General features: G+C 38.2%; 1 protein-coding gene across 5 annotated transcripts in view; it reads left to right on the top strand.

The window, feature by feature from the left end:
• Nucleotides 1-24,004, top strand: part of EVC2 (EvC ciliary complex subunit 2) — a 79,946-nt gene that overhangs the window by 48,674 nt on the left and 7,268 nt on the right. For 2 of the 5 annotated variants that reach the window (XM_069793810.1, XM_069793787.1), the window contains exons 13-19: nucleotides 1,880-2,039; nucleotides 3,336-3,796; nucleotides 6,804-7,008; nucleotides 8,320-8,442; nucleotides 17,204-17,431; nucleotides 19,642-19,859; nucleotides 21,311-21,398. In XM_069793810.1, the coding sequence (XP_069649911.1) occupies nucleotides 1,880-2,039; nucleotides 3,336-3,796; nucleotides 6,804-7,008; nucleotides 8,320-8,442; nucleotides 17,204-17,431; nucleotides 19,642-19,859; nucleotides 21,311-21,398 (1,483 nt within the window). The remainder of the gene's footprint in view (nucleotides 1-1,879; nucleotides 2,040-3,335; nucleotides 3,797-6,803; nucleotides 7,009-8,319; nucleotides 8,443-17,203; nucleotides 17,432-19,641; nucleotides 19,860-21,310; nucleotides 21,399-24,004) is intronic. The other 3 variants (XM_069793795.1, XM_069793820.1, XM_069793801.1) reach the window with 2 other exon arrangements.

Below are 24,004 nucleotides of genomic sequence, written 5' to 3'. Positions count from 1 at the left end.
TCTCTATTGCAGCCCCTTTTTGCTGCTCTGGACAGGGATTTTAATTGGATGCAGCAAGCCTGGGTTTATTTCCTCAGTACAAGACAGGATGAAGGTGTTAAAAATAATATCTTGGTTATTATCATGCCTCACTTCCTCACCGTAATAAATCTGCCTTTCATTCACTAATCTTTTGCCTTGGGTTTGATCAGAAAGGGGGGCAAGACTTAGTTACCAAATACGAGTATGGAAATTTAGTGCTGTTGTGGGTTGTTTTTTTTTTTTAATATAACACTGAAATTTAACATTGATTGCTTTCAAGGCAAAAATGACTTGGCCAAAAGATCCAAGAATGATGCTTCCTGAATTGCTTTTAAGATACCAAGAGGTATTTTAATCCTCTTTGCAGGAGATTAAAGAAATACAAAATAGGCATTTGAAAAGCTCTGCAAAAGGTGCTCTCTGGTTGACATAACGGTGTGATAAAGCAGATCTGAGTTTCTATCCAGCGCATTCATTATGTAGGGGATGATGTTTCGTGGCTTGCTCATATACTTGTGGATGCTTGAGCAGTAGATGGAGAGGTGTGAACTGTGGAATCTGGCCACCACGGTTACAGTGCAGTGGCTGCAAACAAGCTAATACATCAATCTTCTGTTTTATTTCTTTCAGCTTTTATTTTGAGGATTTTAGTTGGAATTAAGCTGTTATTGTATCAACAAATCCTAATAAACCAGAATGAGAGACTGTCCTTTCTGGAGAAGGGCTTGTGACATTTAGCTGCTACTCTAGTTTATGAATTGGGTCAGGTAACATCTTGGAACAAGGACTTGGAAGCCCTGGATTCATCTGAATCCAGGCTCTGTGTGTAATGTTCATGTCTTCTGAAAAATGGGGATTTGAAAAATAAACCAGAAAGTGTTTGGACAACATCCAGGTTCAGGTCAGGAACTGGTGCTTTCTACTCAAAGTTCCATGTTGACCTTTTCAACCCCACATTTTGGAAGTCCTCTGTGTTTAGCATTAGAAATTATAACTCACAAATGTCCAACAGCTGGTTCTGAATTAAGATGTTCTTTTATTCTTCTGTTGTCTGAGAAATATTTGGGGAATTTCTGGTGTAAGTATAATAGCAGGTAATTTTTTAAATTCAATTTGAGTTTGTGGAGAGGAAGATTTTTCTAACTGTTGCAGGCATGGTTGGGATCTTGCTTACTCTTTGAAATTAAATACTGTAGCAACTGGAGGTAGACCATAGTCTTAAACTTCTGTTTGAAAGCACTGTGTGCTTAAGACTGAGAATTTGCCCTGTTAAGATTATTGTATTTCACTATTAATTTGAAACCTTTATAATTTTTCTGATGATGTAAATCTAATAGGAAATCTGAATATAAATCTTTTCATGGATATGATTGCTTTGTATCTTTAAAATAATTTTTAATAGTTTTTACTTGATTAGATTACATCCTTTAAAGAGAAAATTGTTTCTAATGAGGAGTAGGAGTTATAAAAGACATCTAGAATTGCATTCCAGGGGCATTAAATGAAAAATGTAAATATTATGAATAATATATAAGGTTTGAAATGTCTCATTTGAATATCGCTTACATTACTAACTGATACGTAATTGGTTTTGCATTTGCCTTCCCTTCCTTCCTTCTTCCCATTCCATCTTCATACACCTTCACTCTGCCTTCACAAACTGCAATTCTACACTCATCTCTGAGATTATCTTTCTGTTATCCACTTGCTTGTTTGATCCCCTCAGGTATCACTGCTAAAGAAACAAAGATTATTCTGTGTGTCTACTTTGTTGAGCCTTATTATGGTACTAATTGCCTCAAATACCCTTTTACTCCTAAGAATTTGGGATAACAGGTTTCAAACACTGTTATTACAGAGCAGGTCATTTACCTGAAGGTCATTTGGGAGTGCTGCTGGACCGAGCTGAGGCTGAAATTAATTCTGTTAAACAGAAATTTGATCATGATTTAAAACAAGAAAAGCAAAAGCTTCACCAGAAACTCATTACCAAGCGAAGGCGGGAAATGCTACAAAAGGTAATTATTTTCAGTATATTTATTTTCACAGGCGTTATCATGAATTAAAAATGGAATGAATTGAAAAATAAAGTGTAGTTCTTAGGACAGGGGTCAACACAGCCAGGAGGATGGATGGAAATAAGTGTCCATTGTTTTTAGCTGTGTACCGCCATGTGCTGTATTAATTACGCAGTAATTAATAGCTGTTCTTTTAGAAAAACCTTCAGGATAGCAATATAACTGGAGAAACTTGTGAAGCCCTTCTACTTAGTCTAACCTGTCCAAGGGGGTTATGACAAGCCTCTGTAATGTGTAGAGAGGCAAAAACCAACTGAGGTTCTGAAGTTGGTGAGAGAGATGTCACAGATGTGACAGTTGTTGTTTTCTATGGGTTTCCTGGCTACATGTGACTTCAGTGACTCCTACAGCATAGCTAAAGTTCAGCTACAAAACAAAATTATTTAAAAGATGCTGTACCTGTGGCTGCTTCTGGTAGGACTCAGGTCACCTAACCTCAGCCATCTAAAAATCAAGGCTAACTCCAAGAGCTCCAAGTCATCTCATAATGGAAGATGACTTGCAGGTGATCTGAGATAAATGGAAGGGAGTTGTTATCCAAAGGTGTCTATCTTTCTCTTCCTAAAGGATGTAGAAAAAGCTATCTTGGATTAGGTGATATTTCTTTAGGTCACCAAAGTTAGGTGAGATTAATTTTACCTTTTGTGGGACATGTGTTTCAGTGTTTTCTGCTCTTTAACAGATATCAGTGCAAGAAGAGACGGCAGGTATAATGATGGAGACTTCATTTGTTGTATTTATTCTCAGTATAGGTAGCTTTAGTTTAGCTTTCCAATGAAATTGCTGCATGCTGTAAGATGGGGAAAATAAAGTAAAAAATAACCCAGCCTTTTTTTTCCTCTCTCTTTGTTTTTTCTTCTTTTTCTTCCCTGGTATTTGATCCAGATTCACTTCTGGAATGCTGCCAGATCATTACAGTTCAGGCAGCTGAGATTATGTCAAACCAGAAGATCATGCATTTTTTTTAGGTGTTAGCCCTTCTATCTAGCAACAATCCAAATTATCACAGGGCCGTGTTAGCCCTTCTATCTAACAATAATCTGAATTATCACAGGCCTGCTAGGTGCACACAAAGCCATCATGTTGAGGGCTAGGTAGGTTTCTGAAAAGCAGTTTTGAGAACACTGAAAAACAGAAGTATGAAATTTTGTGTTGCTATGAATTACCTATTTAAAGAGCTAGAATTTGAGAAGTTCCTTCTCTTAACTGTGTTCCTCCTTTTGGCAAACGAATCAGCAGAAAGAGCATCGGAAGGAGCAGCTGTCACTTGGAGACCCCTTCAAAACTGCTAAGGAGGTCACTCACTACCTGAGCCACTGGAAAAATCTTCTGAGTGATCACGCCATTGAATTTGAAGAACTTACTGAAAAGCTTGACAATGAGGCCAGTGAAGAGCTGAGAGAGCTTCTGTTTAGTCTAACAGAGAAAACTGTTGAAGAGCTTAAACGTGTTCAGTATGGAGTATTTGTGCAAGAACTGGTGAAGCTCAGTGTGCCAAAGATGTTCCTACTGGAAGCTGTGGAGGAGCATAAAAAAGAGATGGTTGTTAAACATGAACAGCTTGAAAGGGAAGAGCGTGACAAGAGCACAGCCGCTGAGGAGCTGCTTCAGCTCACCAGGCAGAAGCTGAGCCAAGAACTGGAAACAAGCCTTTCAGAACAAAAAAAATTAAGGAGCTGGGAACAATCAGTACTCATGCAAGTATCTCTCTGTACCCTTTTCTTAGTTATTCTTGCAAATAGAGATGAACTAGGAGTTTTCACACCTGTCTGGTATAATTCCTAATGATAAGTTCTCTGTTGTGCACCTGGGAATTGATTTTTCACAAGTGCTTAGCCCCTGCGGCGCTGGCAGGTGAGCTGGCACTCCTAGCGCTGCAGTGAAAATCCCAGAAAATGGCAGTTTTGAAATCAAAAAGGTGGAGTGTTTTTATACTTCTGTTCACTCCATGTCAGGTTTCACTTGTGCATCTTTCATTATTATTCTCAGTGTGCTCTCAGAGGTCCAGCACTTTGGAAATGTCATTTCGTATGTCAGGCCTAATTAGCCCTGCGTTGAATTTCAATATATTCCTTCCAGCCGCAAGTCAAGCCTTACTCATCGGGTGCTCATTTTAAGCTCTGCCACAGTATTTTCCCATATTTCATAAATACACAGCACAGTAGCGTACCTCTCCAACTGGTGGGCTGCACTCATCGGACTTGGCCGATCTGGCCTGCTGACAAAGTGCCCCTGGCACGGAGCCCCCAGCCAGAGAGGTGTCATGGCACGGGTGATTTTGCAGAGAGGTTTGCTGGCCCCGGGCACACGTTTTGGCCATTGCTGTCTGCTACGATGTGACCCCGGGGAGGTGGGAAGGCGAGTGGTGGCCTTGCCACCATCGGGGCACCTCACTCAGGGAGAGACGGCGGCTGCAGCCGCAGCCGAGTGTCGGCGTCCGTGGTGCCTCTCAGGCTGGGCAGCAGGGTCCCTGAGAGATTTGCACCGTCCGTTAGCAATTCTTCTTGGCTTTCAAGTGCATTTATGACTAGTTGTTGTATTACCTGAATATTTACACTACTGCATTTCCTATACAATGTCCATTTAGTAACAGACATTGTCAGAGACCTGGGAACATGAAAAAATAGTCTTCTGTCAAAATTGCAGCTTGAGGGGAAGCCACTGGAATAGGCAAACCTATATGAGGCTGTCTGCCCCTAGAGCAAATGTACTGAGCATGAGAAATTGAACGGGGGGGTGAAGCATTAGTTAAGGTTTCTCCTTCATACCTCTTCTTTGAAGCAAAACAGATTAGCACGGGCAGTTTTGTCCAGACAGCATCTTTGTAAGTTTGCCCGCTGCACAGTGTCAAAGCATCTAAAAGAAATATGGAAAAAACGCTTGCCCATGTGTGTTTGCTTTGTTAAAGAAAAAAAAAAAATCCATTTGTCTTGTTTTCATTCTAATTTCAAGGCCTTTGTATTTTATTCAGCATTTTAAATACTTTTCTATAAGCCATTTCAATGTATTTTCTAGCTTGTCTTATTACCTCTTATTTGTATTGCTGCAAGCAGACCTGCACGAGCAGGGAAGTAGATTGTATGACCTAGCAGGTCTTTCCTATTTCTAACTTACGATTCCATGATAATTGTGTTCCAGCCTGCAGTGTCGGCTGTTGTATTTGTTAAATGCTATCTTTATTCACAGCAACAGTAAGCTGTTTGTTTTTTCTGGTAAAATACTGGAAAATATATACAAAAAATGCAGCATTTGCACAACTGTTCTATCAAAAGTCCCTTAAAATCTGTCACTGTCTTTATGTTCAGTCCACTGTCTGTCAATTTTGATATTTTGATGACAGATGCCAGCTCTCATGTTTATGTTCTCATCTGCTATCTACTTTTCACAAATAATTATTTTGAATGATAGCTTTTCATTTTTGTTGCTTATCAAAGAGACCATGAGTTAGTCCAAAATATTTATGAAGATCATTAATGCTTGAAGTCCTTTTTAAACATGGGCATGACAAAACTGTGATTTGCTGTATTTTCTTTTGTATCTCTGTCTATATATCTGTGATTTTCTTCTAAAAGTCCAGGACAACATGAGAAATGGTTAAGTATACTGTAAATGCTTGCTTGGAGTAATATTGCCTTAAAGTAAGCAATTTTTTTAGAAAAAAACTTCATATGTTAAAAATGTTTTAATTTAGGATTTAGCTGTACTTTGCTGAATTAGTAAACGGAAATAAGAATTTCTAAACTCAGCAATATTTTGGTGAAACAATGAGGTGGTATAGGCCTGTGATGTACTGAATAAAAGCATCAGTCCTAATGGAACATACGGTATAATATGTTTTTAGAAGAAAACTACTTTTTAAAGTATATACTGTTCATGCTTTAAATATACATACATTTTTTGGGAAATAGAGAAAATTTCCAAACAAAACATTATGCTATTTTTTATGAAATACTCCTAAGGAAATATTTCAGTCACAAGGTAAGATGATAAATGTAGTCTAAGGTTGGTCACAGCCGGAACATTAATTTAGGCTTTAGCATGCTTTATTTTTAAGTCAACTTCAGCTTGACCTGAGGATCAGTTCCCTAGACTTCTGTGTTGAGAACCTTCCTTCTACAAAACGGGAACTCTGAGTGATTCAAATTGCTGCTAAAATATATTCCGTGTTGTTCAGACTGCTAAAAGCTTTTTTACAAAGAACAGCAGGAACCCTTGTGACTTGGTGACGGGAGGGATGACATATATGAGTTTGTTATAAAGAGATACTTTTTTATTTTATTTTTTTCCCCTCAGTAGCTGTGACTGCTAAGTGCTGGGAAACAGCGCAGGGAGGCTTTACGGGAAGCTTTGATCTCGATTTCAGCCCTAAGTTCAGGGTTTGTACTGTCTTGAGAGATGGAAGGTTTCTGTGCATAGGAAATGTGCTAAAAATTGTTTATTTGTTTTTTAAATAGTCAAAAACTGTTTCCCCTTGCAAATGAAATTTTACAGTCCAGGAAGTTCTGTATGCAGAATTTGAAGTATCCTCAAGGATATTTTGAACATGCTGAAAAGCTCAGTCCTATGTGTGGAATCATTAACTGTATGAATAAGACAAAAAAGGATGATCATTGTCATGTAAAGTATTTGTGTGCATGTCTCTTACGTTTTATGTAAAATTGCCTATATCCCTGAATAGCAAATGGCTTTTGGTTTTTTTAACAGGCACCTTCTAAGTTTACCCCTCTCACTATCAGAAGAGGAATTGCTTAGAATGAGGCAAGAGCTGCACTGCTGCTTCTCTCAGGTAGACAGCAGCTTGGCTTGGCCCAAGATAAGAGCAAGAACCTTGCTTCAGGCTTTCGAGGTGGAGTGGAGGGACACAGAACTGCTGAAAGTGGATCAGAATTTAGCAATGACCAATAAACAGGTGGGAACAATGTGGGATCAGCGTGGGGATGTGCAAGGGGATGATGGGTGTATCCACAGGTTGTTGGCCTCAGCTGCAGATATGGGTCCATAGCTTGTCCATAGGTGTGACAGCGATGCACACTTCTGTCTGTGTGGATCAGTGGACCTTAAAGATAATTGTTGGGTAGCAGTTGGATAAATTTTTTTTTCACATACACCTGTGTATTTCTGCTGCTTGCGTGTCCTCCAGCTTTCCCAAGAAGAAGGCATAGGTATAAAGAAGCAGATGAGTGGCCAAAAGGGGCTGCACCTCTGAGGAGAGTCAACTGAAATGCCAAAAATTGGATCAGTGCTGAGCCTGGCTCTGAATGTCAGGGACAAGTTGGGTCCTTTAAAGCCCAAACTGAGGTTTCTCTGGCAGCCCCTACACAGTATTAAGTTTGTCACTAAATCAAGGAAAGATTTAGGGAGGTTTTTTAGGGGAATGTCCTACACTGTCTTGTCCATGTAGAAAAGGGGTGAGGAGTGTTACTTCCTTCAGTAAAATGTAAAACCTGTGGAATCATAAATTATTTTCAGTTCTTACATAGGAGGAAAAAAAGTGTTTCCTGTATGAATTGTATCTGATACCATCATAAAAAGGGCGACTTTCCCTTGCTTTGTTTGTGTTCAGTTATGTTTTCTAAATATGTAAACTAACTTGGGATAATTGTACTAGGAATTAACCTAGTTCAAAACCTTAATAATTTCTAAGGTACTAAATAAGGGAAATGACTTTGCAAAACCTTATAGTTGAACAGATGTTATCATTTCCCCAAGAGTACATTATACTTAGTTGATATTCTTGTAAAGAAATATAAAGGTCAAGAATAATTTGATTACATGGAACGGTGCCCCTTAATACTGTCATGATTCTTTTGTGGTTCATATACTGTGTCTTGAAAACAATGTAGTTCTTAAATTAATATTCTTTGTTCATTTTTAACCATACTGAGGAGACAACTTATCAGTTAAAATCTTCTATTATTATCACTGCTAAAGCTTGTTGAAAATCAAATTTATGTGCTAGCAGTTGTCATGGAAAGGGTGAATATATAATTCTGCTTGAAAGAAATCAAAAATGAAATTTCCAGCTTTTTCTGAATGTCTGAAAGGGATCGTCTGAATCAATAGGCAGCACCTTCATTTCAGAAATACTTTCTCAGTGAAAGTCATCCTTGCCAAGTGTCATTAATTGGTGGATCTGCCAATAATAGAAAGTAATAATCTTAATATTAGCATCCTCATATACCTCTTACAAATAAAGCACTTTGTGCTCATCTTCTTACAGCAGCATTCTAAAACGAAAACAACAGGATCCAGAAATGGAAATAAGATAGGTATTCTGAAGAAATCTTTACAGGACAAAATTTTCATTTATGAAGACTTGGTGAAAGATGAAAATTTGAATAAGGTAAGTGCAAGCTTTTTCTGTACTGAGGTGTCTTGGTTTCAGCTGGGATAGTGTTAATTTTCTTCTTAGTAGCTGGTACAGTGCGTTTTGGATTTAGTGTGAGAATAATGTTGATAACATACTGATATGTTGGTTGTTGCTAAGTAGTGCTTATCCAAAGTTATGGATTTCTCAGTTTCCCATGCTCTGCCAGCAAGCAGATACACAAGAAGCTGGGAGGGACCATGGCCAGGACAGCTGACCCGAACTAGCCAAAGGCATATTCCATACCATAGAATGTCATGCTCAGTATATAAACTGGGGGGAGTTGGCTGGGAGGGGTGGATTGCTGCTCGGGCATCGATCAGCAGGTGGTGAGCAATTGCATTGTACATCACTTGTCTTTTCTTGGGTTTTATTTTTTTATTATATTCCTTTTCATAACTATTATTATTGTTGTTGTTATTATTATTATATTTCATTATTATTATTGTTGTTATAATTTATATTACTTTAGTTATTAAATTGTTCTTATCTCAACCCACGGGTTTTACTTTTTTTTTCTGATTCTCCTCCCCATCCCACTGGGAGGGGGGAGGAGTGAGCGAACAGCTGCATGGTGCTTAGTTGCTGGCTGGGGTCAAACCACGACATGAAGTCAAAACCTACGTCTTTAGTAATTAAGGAATGGCAGTTTTCTATCTATGTGAATAAGAACCAGATAAAAAAGGTCTATGGTGTAGTGGTATGATGCATCTCTCTATTCTTGCCTGCGTATGTCAAGATGTTGTATTTCAAGCTTAATAGTTTTGGCTTTGTTTTAATTTTTGCACCCTAGTTACAGAACTTAGTTACAGAATGGTTCATGCCTTGCCCTTTTTTCTTCCAGTGGTTCTGGGACTTGGCTTATGCATGATTGCAAGACTCCCCTAGATCCTGTGGTTTTCTTAGTAAGGCTTTCAAAACATAGAATCGTAGAATAGTTTGGGTTGGAAGGGACCTTTAAAGGTCACCTAGTCCAACCCCGCTGCAATGAGCAGGGACATCTTCAACTAGATCAGGTTGCTCAGAGCCCCGTCCAACCTGACCTTGAATGTTTCCAGGGACGGTGCATCCACCACCTCTCTGGGCAATCTGTTCTAGTGTTTCACCATCCTCGTCATAAAAAATTGCTTCCTTATGTCCAATCTAGATCTACCCTCTTTCAGTTTAAAACCATTACCCCCTGTCCTCTCATAACAGGCTCTACTAAAAAGTCTGTCCCATCTTTCTTACAAGCCCCCTTTAAGTACTGAAAGGCCACACTAAGGTCTCCCCGGAGCCTTCTCTTCTCCAGGCTGAACAACCCCAACTCTCTCAGCCTGTCTTCACAGGAGAGGTGCTCCAGCCTTCTGATCACCTTCGTGGCCCTCCTCTGGACTCGCTCCAACAGGTCCATGTCCTTCTTCTGCTGGGGGCCCCGGAGCTGAAGGCAGTACTCCAGGTGGGGTCTCATGAGAGCACAGTAGAGGGGGAGAATCACCTCCCTCGACCTGCTGGTCACGCTTCTTTTGATGCAGCCCAGGATACAGTTGGCTTTCTGGGCTGTGAGTGCACCTTGCTGGAAGGTGCTTCACTGCATACTTCAGCTGAGCAAGATTTACTTCTTGGACCTCTCCTAATGCTACTGAAAACCCAGAAATGGGTTCTTAGATCTGAAGACTTTGTGGGTAGGGACTGAGTTTATTCATACAGAGCTTATTGAAAGGGAGCCTTGATTCTGGTGGCTATCATTTAAAAGGCTCACAGCCCCAGTCTAAACTTAATCCTTCAGGAATGAGTGGGGCCCATGCCAATACGGGTAATTGGAGGCTTTTTCCTTCTCTGCCAGCAAGTGGTCAATGAGGTCTTTTTCTTGTTCCTTAACCTTTCTCTCTTTCTCTTTCCCACTGGTAAAATGTGGGTAATATTACTTTTGTGTATCAGAGGAATGTTACAGTGATAACTGTGTTAGACATAGGTGGTGCACAGCTGTAAGAACTATGCAGAACAAGCAGGTGTCATTGGTAGATAAAAACAGTTTCACAGATGATTGCAATATCAATTTTAGTACCAATTTGGACAAAATTCTATTTTTACACCTCTTTCCTGTGTTTTTTTATACTTGTATCCTGAGGAATGAAAAAATACTGGGTCAACATGTCTATTCAGAAATAATTTCACTTTTATGTGAGAGCAACACATTGTTAGTATTGGTTGCAGATGATAAAAGCATATGTTTATCTAGTCCAGCACACAGTCTTCGAAAGTGAGAACAGGTGCTTAGGCAAGAATGCAACACTCTTTAATGCTTTAATAAGTCTGGTCCAAGAATGCCCTAATCCTTTTATGGGGACATTTAAGCTTTTGGCTTCAATACCTAATGCCCTGACCTTGAAAATTTAGATAATTTTTTTTTTTGTACTGTTACTTGAAAGTACAATGGAGTATGGGCTAAGCTCTTATGTTAAAAAAAGTACTCAATACTTGTTTGGTATGAGTATTGCCTTACATTTTTGTTAGAATCTTTTTCTAAAATTGGAAAGTTAGCTTCTCTAAGCCTCATTGTTTCAGTTTTATATGCACCATCTGGCATACCTGTTGTTGTTCTAATTGTATGGCTGCACATTAGTTATAAAAAGCCAAATGCTTTGGGCTTTTCCCAATAAGGAAGCTAAACTATTGTTAAGTAAAAATGTTATTTGTCATGTTATTGTTAGCCTTATGCTGATCACAGAAGTAGAGTTTTTTTCTTTTGGCTGTTGCAATCTGTTACCTTGTTCCTCATTTAGAATCTTACACCTCTAAATTTTGCATTAATGTGAACACTTCTATCACCTAACTCAAAATTAACCATCTGAAGTGGCACAACCAATTCAAGGCGGGGAAAAAGGATGATGGAGCAATACAGCTCTGCTGTATTTCTGCCTTCACTGCTGCTATTCTCCTGCAGACTTCTCCTGGTGTTGTGGGTTCTGTCTCACTACAGGATGGCTGTAAAATTGTTTCCAGCTAACGCTTATGAAAGCAGCAGCAGGATGTGTTTTGCAATACTGTAAAACAGGCATGACAGAGAAGAGCAACTCATAGACAGGAGGCTGTGGGGTGGGAGGCCATGGGAAGAAGTTTGAAGCCTAGTCTTGGAGCACCTGAGAGTATCGTTGATCTTGCTGTGAAAATCTTCAAAAGCAGGCTGTTATCTTCTACTTTTGTGTTTCATAGCTGTTTTAAGCTGTCTTGTGCATGAGGAAGTAGCTGTTCCTTTCTGAAATAGCAGTTACCTATCTCAGAAGAAACACAGTAGTAAAAATACTGGCATTCTTTAGTCTGTTTTCCTTGCTGGGCTTAAAAACCCCAATAATAAGTCTTGAATGAGAAATGTCTTTGAGGTTGCAGATAATCAAGTACATTTTCAGGTTATTCCCTTTATTTGTAATATTTAAGACTGAGACAACACTAGTTAGCCATTAGTCTGAACTAAATGTGGAATTTAGAAGTCAGTGCTTTCAAGCAATGGACTAATCATAGTGCATTTACAGCATTGGCAATTTTTTGTGTAGTTTGGATGTTTCAGGTGGAATTAGCAGCAAATGTTCAGACCTATGGGAGCCAATTCATCATAACCAAAGTAGTTTGACACTCTAATAATATCATGTCGAACAGTACAATGTCAAGCGTTATTTTACAGTCTTCTGTTTGGTATGAGAAAAGGCTTCAAGAATGGCCAGGGGATATTAGTTTATAACTAGTTTATAATTTAGTTTCTAATCAATATTTGATCCGGCTTCTACTGAAGTCACTTTCTATGTCATACTGAAGTCAGATCTACTTGCAAGCTTTGATATTCAGAAGTGTGTTTCTGTTTGCAGAGCTGTGATTTCAGAGCTGACAAGAGGCAGAAAGAAACTCAAGGTGGCTAGGGGTAGATACTAGTACCAGTTAGGTAATGCAACATTTTGTTTGCTTAACAGCAGTTAATTTACTGTATGATGTTGAACAGATGCTGAATGATAAAGCTGAACATCATTCCTATGTATTTGGGCATGTTTAACATATGGCTTCTTACTTAGTAATATGCAAATAGTATCTAGTTTTGCAGTTTGGACCATAAATCTTATGAGTCATGGAATATACTGAACATATCCTATAAACCTCCTGTTATTTGAACTGGTTGACAAAAGTGTAAGTGTTTCGGTCATCAATGTCATCTCTTTTGCCTTTGAATTCAGCTGGAATTAAAATATACATTCTTTTGTCTCCTTATAAGTGAACTTGAGTTGTCAAACTGCCTTTCCGTCCTTATTCATTATTCATTTTAATGGGTTCAAACTTACACTAAAGGTGATCACTCATTTACTCATTCATCTATTCATTATTCATTCATCTATCCCCAGATTTCATATATGTATAATTCATTTAAAATCCTTGTGTCTGAAACTGATCCTCCTGTGAAGAAAGAAGCAAACTTTAAATTCAGTTGTGTGAACACACCTGTCAAAACATTGCTGTGTAATTTTTTTATCTGCATTTTTAAAGATTTATAGCACATCCTGTTCCTAAACCACAAAGGCAGCCTTCACTTATTCATTTTGTGTTATATAAAAACAAATCGTACCTCAAGCATATATTTTCCCCTTTTTTGAGATATTGTAAAAATATGTGTATTCTCACAGGAAGTATCTTAGACATATAAATAAAAGATGGAAGAAAAGAAGGACCAGCTCTTCAGTGTGTGTATGTTGTCATAACTCATTCAAGCTTAGTAGTGTTGTAATAATTTCTATTAGTTAAGAAGCTGCCCTAATACCTTGAATAGGGAGCATCACGTAGACTCTAAAGCATTAGTTCTTTTGAAAATGGACCTGTTTGCTTCTAGTCAGGTAGGTCTGCTTGAATTTTTTTTTCCATTCCTTGAATGGGTGCTGTTGTAATGAAAATCATAATATAAATAATTTAGTCTTTTGTGACAAAAACATTGGTGGTTCTCATCCATCTTCATTTTCCTGCTTCTAAGTAGACTCAAAATTCAACGTTGCCAAAGTTTTGAAAGGTGACCTGTGGCATTAGCTGTCCAACCTGGTTCATTTCTAACATGAATTGCCCCTTAAAGTGGTGTCTGCTGTAGTGATGCATCTCCCTGAACACCTTGCTAGATAGCAGCTGTTGTTGGTGAAGTATTAAGTGGCTGGCTGAATTGGATATAAATTCATTGCCTTCCTTTAGAAGCTATCTCTTCTGGTATTTGTCAACACGTGTGTTTTACTTTTGAGGACTCACTTCCATTCCATCTTCTAAGAATCACCTCAGAGTGCAACAACTTTCACTGCCAAAAAGAGGGGTGAGGGCAAGTCAGTGGAAACTTCACAACTGAGACCTTAAAAAATTGGACAGTCAGACAGTATGGCTCTGAAAATTGCTAATTGCTTTTGAGAACATTGTCTTGTGTCACAGTGATCAGTAGTATAACAATTCAGAAAAAAATCCTTGAGTCTTATTTGAGAAATTAGTCTTGTGCACAGGCTTTTGAAGAAAGAATTTTATTTTTTTTTTTTAATTTTTTTTGTTTTAAATATTTGCCTTGGCATTGAAGTGTAGAATAGTCTTGCTTCTAGGCCTTAGTCTTATGTCACTGGCTCATAAGGATATCTTGAAGTAACACTTTGGATTTTGAAAATAAATTTGCTTTGACAAAATAAATAAACCAAATCAAACAAACAAACTCCCCCAAAAAGCTGAATTAGGGTGGGATTGGCTGTTTTGTGCAATCTATATCAAAGTCATGATTGGCAGGATGTTCTGTGGAAGTTTTTATCTCTGATTTCCGATCAGTGCTGCTGGAGTACAGTGTACACCTTTGAATGCCTGTGAATTGCTGGACTGTGAGCTTAAATGGGAGATGCTAAAGTTACTTGCTTTTCAGTAAAAAGCATTCTACAGAAAACAAAAGGCCTCAAATTCACTTTAATAGGTTTCTTGCCTTCCTGCAAAGAACGTAGATGATAGATATAAAAAACTATTACTGTTATTATTATTGAATTTTTTCCTACTGAAAACTGAAACATAGAAACAAGCAATGGGTATTTCTGGATTTATCCTAAGGTAAATGTTACCTACTTTTTTTGAACAAGTACTGGAAGGCAGCTCAGCTCTTTTTCCATAAACTCTAATTTTGGCCATCTCTTTTGCTTTTCACTGGAGATCTCTGCCTCCCATGTTCAAAAATAACAGCTTGGTTTTTATCATTTTCGTTACCATATTTTGAGTATAATATCTGAGTTGAATTCTCCTCCTAACTCAAATATCCTCTATTTTTATTTGTAACTTATATGCTTACTTATTATTTAGTGTCACACACCTACATTATTCAAGATCAATTTGTTAGATTAACAGTAATGTTGAGAGACACTGTCTTTTAAGGTGGAGATTTGTTAAAGATATCAAGAAAATGAATCTTGCCTGTACTTTGTGTCTGTAGGATGATTTCTTACTCGTGTTGTAATTAGCTTAATTCATGTTAGTAGGAAATACTTTCTGAAGGTAACTTTCCATCTCTTGCATTCAAGGACATTCTAGATGATGTAGTGGAGACTTTGGAGAATAACACATGAGCATGAATGAGAATATCACAAGCATATGTGGTTCCAAATCACATTTTAAATTTAGTTCTATCTACTGGGTAATAGAATTTGATGATACACAATCACTCTTAGCAGGTCCCTTATCAGTAAAATTTCCAGAGAAAATTCGTGGGCTTTATGTTAAATATTTATCATCTTAGGGATCTAAAAAGTTGGCGAAGTCTCCTTAAATGCTCCTTTAAAGCTAATCCTGAATAGAGTCAATAATGTGTAATTCTGATAAGCATGAATAGAAAGCTCATAAGGTTTTAATGTCTTGAGTACATACCATCTCTATTTGCAAAGGTAATCTGAGGGGCAAAATCAGGTCTTGTGCCAATGGGAAGTTGTACAGTGTCTAAAGACTCCAGTTGACCTTTATAGTGTTGCAGTTCACACTTGCAGGACAAATACTGTTGGTCTTCATTATTCTTATTTTATAGACTGGTAAAACTGTAGAGAAATAAAGACTGCATGTATAAAGGCATACCACAGGATGCCTGCCGTGCTACGATACTGACCATGTACACATCTCAATTAAATACGGATGTTCATCTCTGCCTGCTCTTTAAGATAGAGGCCAGACTTGATGGGCTGAATACTTTTCCATAAAATGCAAATGTGAGTACTTGGTCTCAGGTGACACAGTGATAGTAAACTTAACCAAAGTTATTTAAAAGTTTTTGAGATGCCTCCTTTGATGGCTGTGGTTCTTCCATTCTGTCACAGGCAGTAGTTACTTGAGCATTGCTGTTAAAATATGTAATACTGGAAACATCTGAAAATGCTGATTTCTGAAAACATTTTTTTTTTTTTGGTACGCTGTGAAACCTATCAGATTAGATTTGTCAGGACCAAAAGAGAATTTAGAGATGGAGTGAGGAAAAACCCTGCCCTCTGATACCCAGCAGTGTACAGATGGGCTGTTTCTGTGCTTAGCTTTATTCTAAATCCGGTGTGTAGGGCAGCAGTTGATACCAACACCAAGCAGTGGAGTTGGAGCTCTTGTGGTTGCATGTGCTTTCTCTCTCTGTGTCTTTTCTCTCTTACAATCCAATTTCTGGGCCCATGTGGGTAATACAGGGAGAGAGAATAAAACCAAATTGATAATTATTTAGTGTCTTTGAGGATTCAGCTGCCCAAATGTTAGATACGCAGCGTAGCCATCAATGTCTAACCTAGCATCCACACTTATACATCAGTGGAAAAACATTTCTCAGGATACAAAACGTACCAAGAAGTGCCTTTTCCTTTTCTTTGTCTATAAAGGGAGCGTAGAGTGACAAGCTCAGATGGAAGCATCTAAGACGGGTAGTTACAGCTGGCTACTATCCACATTGACCTGCAGAAAAATGGTCACAGTGGCAATATCACTGGTGGTGAATGTCAGGGGTATAGCATGGAGAGCTCATCAGTCACGTTGCATTTGGTCATGTGCTTGCACGCGCCGTGCTTGCCTTTCACCCTTGGATAATTTCTGTGAATGTCCCATCAGATGTGTGGCAGCAACATGGTTGTTGAGTTAAATCATTTTAATTTAATCCTGTTTGATGTCCATTCAATCCACTTTTAATCTTGTTTGATATCCATTACCAGTAGACTCTTGATTTACAGTTTAACTTTGTTTTATATATGAAGATTTTTGGTTATTTGCTTAAAGAATAGTAGGTTGAATTTCATTGGTCAATATTAACAGTCAGTTGCCGATTTGAAACTAAATATAGTCTTTCTATAAATTTTGTATTTTTGCTAAACAGAAGGATGTATTTTATCTTCCCATTTAACCAATCACATGGGTAAGCATAGGTTTATTTCTATTTTTAGTTTTTATTTATATTAAAAATTATATAGACCCTCAATTTTAGGTTAGTATTTAATATTAGTTATGACTACCCTAAAACAAAGCCTGATCTCTTTGAAATATCTGACCTTACTGTAGTAATTTTTTTTGATCACTTAAACACAGTAAAAGCTTGGAATTTAATGTTAAAAGCACTTTCTAAAACAATGTATTACATTATAAGATAACAGCATTGATTTCTTTGCTACTTTAATCCTGCTTGTTAGTTCCAGAGCAGTAAAATCATGAGCATGCATGTCACATTTTCTGTTAATCTTGTTATCTTTTGTGTTTTGGTATTTTTTAGGTTAAGTATGAGTTGCTGCTTGAGAAAGAGTGTCAGCTGCGTGATCTGGAAAATAAACTTGGAGAGTATATTGCTTCTTTAGCCTTTCAGAAGACTGTTAAAAAATCCAAAACGCTGGAACTGTATACTGCTATCATAAGCATTCAAGCTTTGCTCTTTGAACAACTGAGCACGTCAAAAACCCTGTCAAAATTGGAATGTATTCAGATTTTAGAAGCACATAATCCTGTAAGTAATGAAGTTGTGAAAAGGAGAAATTCATGTTAGGAGACAGCAACTATCACAGTAGCTTATTCGACTTTGATTTAGCTGTGCTGGTTTGCAGTTCCTGGTGGTCCAGCCTTTAATTTCTGTGGTTATGTGCACTTTAATGCACTCAGTAAAAGTAAAGAGAAGGAAAGTATTAGAGCCAGGGAAGATTATGTATTATTATTTATTTTTATTATAGTAGGATCCAGAGATCTACAGGCAGAAAGAGCAGTATTTTTGTGGCTAATTAATATTAAATTTTTAATGATTGCAAGGAAGACAGTTGGGAAGTGATTGTGAGTCATGACTGGGATAGTGTGTAAATAGTCATGACTCTGTTACAAAACTGTTCATGTTATAGTGCTATCCATATAGTAAAATCCACAGCCACATGATATGCTTCAATCATTGCGTTTTTAGAGATTATATTTATACAGCCTCCTACCTGTCTTATCTCCCTCCAAGCACAGTCATGCAGTTTAAATAGTAGAAACTTTGGAAAGGCCTCTTCCCTTCATCATATTTATTACATACTTGGTATGTGCCAGTTTTCTAATCCTTTTTTAATACTTCAGTGCTCTGTATTCATAAGGATTATTTTTTGTTACATCTGCTATTTGGAACCATCCAAGTGAGGCTTGGGAGAGCACTGGAGTAGAACAAACAAAATGGGTTTTTAAGAGCAAAACCTCTTTGCTAGAGGGCATCGTTAGACAGCTATTGCTGTGAAAACTCCTGGTTAAATTTTAATGCTGTCATCTCTACAGTTTCTCTGAGAGTGGCAGTTAGAATGCTTAAACGCTTCCAGTTTTGCTTAAATTTGGATTGGATCTGTAGGAAGTAGTGAAAGTTGTATGTAGATAGAGTATTAAAACTAATTTAATCTGGAATTATTGCCTTTTAGGTGCTAAGTGTAAGGGGGCTTTGCAAAGAGATTGCTTTTAGCTTCTCTGTCCTTGAACAGATGAAGAAAAAGAATTGAAGGAGAGGCAGAAGAGAGACCTAGAGTAGCTAACACTGGATTCTTTATTCAGTGTGCAAGAACTGAGTTGAGCCCTGTTTTGGGGAAAAAAATTATTTTAGGCATTGTTTAAAGTGCCTTTTAGGCTTGGTTTACAGGGACTGTTTCCTGGTGATCAAACCTCTCTCTCTCTTGCTGTGTTTTTGTCCAACTCCTTTGTCTCACTAGCTGGCAAATTTTAACACCTGTTACTTTAAAACAAATATATCACATTACACAGGATTCCTTAATGCTGATGACATCAGTGATAGTTTTGCCGATCAGTGAAACAAACATATCTGGCTATATGTGAATTTGCTTCATCCCCTTAGAGATAACAACTTAATACTCAGTTCTGGTCTTAGGAAAGTGAATCTAAGCTCCAAAGTCTAATCTTGCTGACCAGGGAGCAGACGCTTATTTGGAGACACCATGCTCCAATGAATCTGTAGTCTGAATACAGCTGATGAGGTGGAGGAATAGATGAAAATTAAGCATTTTCTCCAAGGTACAGGTTAGGAAGTAGGGCACTGAGATACTAAGCAACTTAAAGCTTGAGGTCAGACAACGACATTGGAAAACTGGAATATGAAGCCACCTTTGTGATGTCTAGTTTGACTCTTTGGCCAAAGAGAGATCTTTGGCATTGAGGGATCCAGTCCACTTAAGACTTCAGGTTTCAACCCTTTGATTTTTAGAGCATTGTATTTTAACCCTAATTTTATCACACTAAATGTGAATTATTTTTAACTTCAAACCTTTTTGATATTAGCTGTTGATTCAGTATAACTAAAACTAGTCAGAGTTTCTCAAGCTGTTTCAGTGGCTTTATGCAGCTTATAGATGAATTCTAATGGTGCCATTCTTTTGTTTGGATCTCAGCCATGCTGGTAGCGTACTTTCTAGATGTCCTCTACAGTGGAAGGTTTCAGAGAGCATCAACCTTTAACACAATGAAAATTGACTCATATCTTTCAGCATTGTTCTGATATTCATAGCGTGCAAGTCATGTTTAGTGAAGCCATGCAATGGATTGGAAAGGGTAATGACCGCAAGTGGCTGGGTAGAATGGGAAATGAATAAACCAATATCAGAAATCCTGATACCATCTTTTCTCTTCACTCCAAATGAAATTTGTTCTTCCAGGTTAAATTATGACTTTTTATCATTATATGTTTTCAACCTCTAGGAGATTGAAGAACTTGACAGGAAGCTGGAGTACGAGATGTTGCATAAGGAGTCAACTCAGCAGCAGCAGCAGCATCTAATGAGTAGGCAGAGGTGGACTCCGGATGGATTGGGACTTTCAAGTGAAGCTGTGGAAACGAATGCAGACAGACAGGTGACAGTTCTGCTAAGACAGGCCATGAATAAATGTAGGCAACTTACAAATCTGCACCAGCAAAGGTAAGTGCTTTGATCTTAGGTTTTACTAAGTTACTGCGGTCCTTTTAGACCATAAGATATCACGGAGAAACAGCAGCCTAAATGTTCTGCTGTGTTGGGGAGGGACTATACATCTATGAACAGTGCATTTTTGTGATGTGGCCGAGAGTATACGTGAGGAGTCTTGGGAATATTGAAATAAGAAACAGGAAATAATAACAACTTAGTTACATACAGATTGCGATGTGTTGCAGGCAGTCACCATTTCTTGACAGGGACAGTGGCAAAATAGCAATACTCCTTAGCAGCAAGGAGAAAAAGAATTTTAATCCTGTTCCTTTGTCTCCCAGGAAGATAGGTAGGGACTTCAATGAAACCTGATCTGCTGGGGTCAGAGAAAGTAGCTGAGACAATTTAAATTGAATTTCCATCTCCACTGTCACACTGTAGACTGAATTCCCTGTCACACAATCATTTTTGATGGGATATATAAATTATTCTCAGAGACAGGCTCAATTTCACTTTTCCCTGGCCAGTTTTTAAGTAAAGATATCAGTGACAAAAAAAAAAAAAGCCTCTTGGGAGGTATATAGAAATATCTGTCTTGTCGTGAAAGTTGCCTAGCGAAAATGGGTGATAATTTTCAAAATTGCAAAGTATTGTATTACATTAGGGTTACAGGAGTTAGAAATTACATTTCCATGTGTATTGCACAGTATTAAAAGCCTACCACGTTTCAAGGTTCATGTAAGATCCTGAGAGGGTGCTTTCCATTACAAAGAGGGTTTTCTGTGAAATAGCTGATATATTAAAAAAGGCTTTGATAGGGTTTGAGTGGAGTTATTGCAGGCTTATGTCTGTTTTAATTCTGAAAGGGCTGGAGCTCTACTCGATGTAGATTAATGACTCTCCTGTTGCAGAAGTAGAGAGTCACTAGAAGAGCAGATAGGTTACTGGCTTGTGGATACTACTGTAGAGATATATCAGTGAAGCCTTCAAAGAAACTGCAACTAGTCTTTACCTGAAAACATAATGGAAGAAACAAATTTTGTACTTCTCCCAGGTGACATAAGGATGGCTTCATGATTTGGTCCAGAAACAAAACAGACCACCAGTAGTGAGGAAGTTAACTGTTTACTGTTACATTCCAGAAACAGAAAGATCCACAACTTGCCATAAAGTGTGGTGATGAAATTTAAAGAAGAGGATGGGGACAGGTTGAATCATGTTGCCTTGGAGCAATTCCAGATTTGAATTGTGTGTAAGACCATAGCCTTAGATTCTGCTCTAATGTTTGCTTGGTGGTTCAGGGGAGAAAGGAGAAGTTGGCTTATTTTAGAAGTTATGCTGCTCACCCAACTTGGCTGACAGAAAGATATGCTTCCTGAATGGATGACTTTCAGATATTGTTTCCTATAATACAGTCATTGCGCCTGGGAAGATTTCAATGTTAATTCTGTCTTTCACTTCAGCTTGAGAGATGAGCAATGGAATTGCGCAGTGCTTGAAGATCTCCTGGAAAATATAGAAATGGATGCATTTTTGGCACTTTATAGTCAGGTAAGCATGAAATTGAACAAAGCTTCCAAGTTTAAATTACAGCTGTATCCGGAAATCAGGTTTTCTTGCTTTTTTGGGAACCATTACAGATGTATTTGGATCCAGTTCTGCTAATAGTCACTACCAGTTCTGGTGTTCATAGCCTGTATTATCATTCACTTCAGTTAATTCTGACCTACTTTGAGCCTATTGAATTTTATTGAGTTATACTTCTTTCTGTTCACTTACAAATCCTTTCCGGGGGTTGTCCTGTTGCATTTCATTCTGTGGAGGAAACTAAATTGCCTGAGTTTCTGGTTTACAGACAGATTTACAGTCTGATATCCATGTAATGAGACAAGGGTTTTGTTTAGGCTTTAATCAGTGTTAGAAAGGATTTGCATTGATTGTGTTACAAAACTAAATGATAGAAGGACTGCTAGTTAAATTTTCTAGTATTGCACATATTGTTTCCAAAAAGAGCATCACCTCTTCAGGTAATTTGCTGTCTGTTGGCTGCCTGTCAGTGCCACAAAAGGCATTAAAAATGAATCACCGTTGTCCCCAAATTTTATCTGCAGCCCTTGGTTGAGATATGTAGCTAGCATCAGAAAAGAGACTTGGTGTTGCAGCTTTTCACATCCAAGTATCTTGCCTGTCAGGGACAGGAGTGGTTGCAGTCACCTGTAGCATAAATTGGGAGCTTCAGAGGCCAGCAAGCCAAGGAGGGACCACTTAGACTAAGGGTCTCTCAGCTCTTCCTGTCTCTCAGCTTGTTTCTGCTCAGTTTTCTGAACTCTTTGTCCTCTCCTGAGTTAGATTGCTATTTGAGGTCAGCTGCTCTCATGAAGAATTGGAGTGAGACTCCTGTATATTACAACTGTGTTGGGAGATTCACCTGGAAGGTAGCGCATGTTTTCAGTTCCTTACTCTGATTTGGGTAAGGAATTTGCATCAGGAACTGCTACAGCTGACAGGATTGTGATAATCACTTCAGTCTCTGCCTCTTGTGGGCTCCATTCAGAGCAGAATCCTTCCACGAGGCTTGCTGGAAGAGACTTGCTTCTGAATATCTGGCAGCCTGATAGCTGAGCTGCTGTCCTGGAATGGAAGATCTCACTTTGTGCTAGTGAATTAAATCAGGAAGAGTGGGAATTCAAACCTTGTCTTACACTTTCCAAGAGCATCCTATCCTCTGGGCATAATAATATGAACACCAAAACCCCGTTCTGGTGTGTCTTGCAGAGTGTAACATTTGAAGGTGTTGGCTGAGGAGGTCATGACCATTGTTACCAGCCTTCTCATTTTAAGTCCAAGCTATTTTTTCCCTTAGTTTTGGTTATTGTTATTGTTGTTGTTGTTGTTATTTTCCTCTTTGTGTTTTTTTTTTTGTTTGTTGGCGGGTGGGAGGTTTTTTTCCTGTTGCAATGGCTTTTTTTCAAACCATCTTGCCACCATGTTGGCCTTGACAGTCCGGTGTATTGTAAGTGGATATGGCTATCAGGAACTCCTGAATTCCGTTCCAGCCTTCACCTCCTTCTCACTGTGTTTTCTGCCCCCATGGCCTACTGCACATAGAGCTCCTAACATTTTATGGGGACTTCACAGAAACAGCATCCTGCTGACACTGCTAAAAATTTCTGCTGCAGGCCTTTGTAGGGTACTTATGACATAAATATTGGCATGATGGCCAGTTTTAATCTGATTATATCTTTATAACTTTAAACTTTATATGTATTCATTTATACTCCTTTAAAATGACTTGCATAGTGCTGATGAGGCAGTCACTATTTTCAGTTATTCAGTCAGTTGTGGAACAGTGACATGAGGAGTGACAGCTATAACTCTTTTCACAGGTGATATTAAATTCGATGCTTTATTTGCCCATTTGTAGTTGCAGTTTGCCTAATAATTCAAGATTTCAGAACACTTTTCTAGGAGAAAAGATGATTTTTTTGTCCTGTTTAGCGTTCCTGGGTTTTTTTGTAATACAGGTAAGGAGTTAACAGGCTTGTGTGAATTATTTTGCTAAAGCATACAGTGCTTCAGCTACATTTTCAATATGATAAATATAAGATAAGTCTTACATAAAATAAACTCCATTCAAAATCAGTGGTAAATACACATCAGAACAGATGTAAAAATTGAAAATGCTTTGAAGGTCCTTTGGGTTTTGCTGATCTTTCTCTCTACTACTGTGGTTTAAGTCATTAGTCTTGGTGGACCATAGTCTTGGGAATTCTTTTTATACTTTTTTTTTTTAATCCCCCTAGTTCATTATATATTTATCTGACAAAATATGCTGCATCCAGAAATGCTGGCCAGTATAGAGGCTTGAAACAGCACAGACCAACTCCTCCAGATTAGCACTACCAAGACCATTTTCATAGTTTAATTTCAGTGCTTTTAAATCTGCTCTAGCCTTGCAAACTTGGACTAATTGAAGGAATGGCTGGGACCTTGTTCAGTGTTTATTTAGCAATTTCATGAGCTGGCAAAAACAATCACTAAGTGGGAACTGTTAAAAGAGTGCATGAATAGTGCATTAATCTCATGTTGTGGTTCTTAGCTTGCCATGCTCCTGGGCATAGAAGGGTAGGAAGAAGGTGCATGTAACAAGCCAGCTG

This window comes from Haliaeetus albicilla, chromosome 1 (genome assembly GCF_947461875.1).
Source record: "Haliaeetus albicilla chromosome 1, bHalAlb1.1, whole genome shotgun sequence".
Classification (NCBI taxonomy): domain Eukaryota; kingdom Metazoa; phylum Chordata; class Aves; order Accipitriformes; family Accipitridae; genus Haliaeetus; species Haliaeetus albicilla.
The sequence above is the reverse complement of the archived record's forward strand: the minus strand, read 5'-3'. Positions and strand labels throughout refer to the sequence as shown.